The sequence below is a fragment of the Chlorella variabilis genome, assembly GCF_000147415.1.
Source record: "Chlorella variabilis unplaced genomic scaffold CHLNCscaffold_2, whole genome shotgun sequence".
NCBI lineage: Eukaryota > Viridiplantae > Chlorophyta > Trebouxiophyceae > Chlorellales > Chlorellaceae > Chlorella > Chlorella variabilis.
In genome coordinates, this window is record NW_005435086.1 from 1,793,806 (window position 1) to 1,794,124 (window position 319).

Below are 319 nucleotides of genomic sequence, written 5' to 3' on the forward strand. Positions count from 1 at the left end.
TGGGGGCAACAACGAGGGCAGCAGCAGCGACGGCGAGGAAGGCAGCGATAGCGACGGCGGGGAGGAGCACGTGCGCCCGGCTGTGGCCGCTGGGGCGTGCTGCCCGGATGGCTGCAGCGCATGCACACTGCAGGAGCTGACCTGGGGTGCGCAACGCACGCGCAACCAGAAGAGAAAGAAGCGCAAGGCCCACGACTGGGGCAGGGGGAAGAAGAACAAAGGGCAGAAGAACAACAAGAAGAAGGGGGAGAAGAAGTGAAGTTTGCCTGGGCACAGAGTGCAGACTGTACAGCTCAGCAGGAGCTGAAACTGCGACAAT

The 319-nt window shown here is 62.7% G+C and overlaps 1 protein-coding gene across 1 annotated transcript in view; it reads right to left on the reverse strand.

The window, feature by feature from the left end:
• Positions 1 to 293: 293 nt before the first annotated feature.
• CHLNCDRAFT_138032 (hypothetical protein) overlaps positions 294 to 319 on the reverse strand; it is a gene marked incomplete at both ends in the record, with an annotated part of 10,199 nt that continues 10,173 nt past the window's right edge. The window contains one exon of the mRNA XM_005851496.1: positions 294 to 309. Coding sequence (XP_005851558.1) covers positions 294 to 309 — 16 coding nt within the window. The remainder of the gene's footprint in view (positions 310 to 319) is intronic.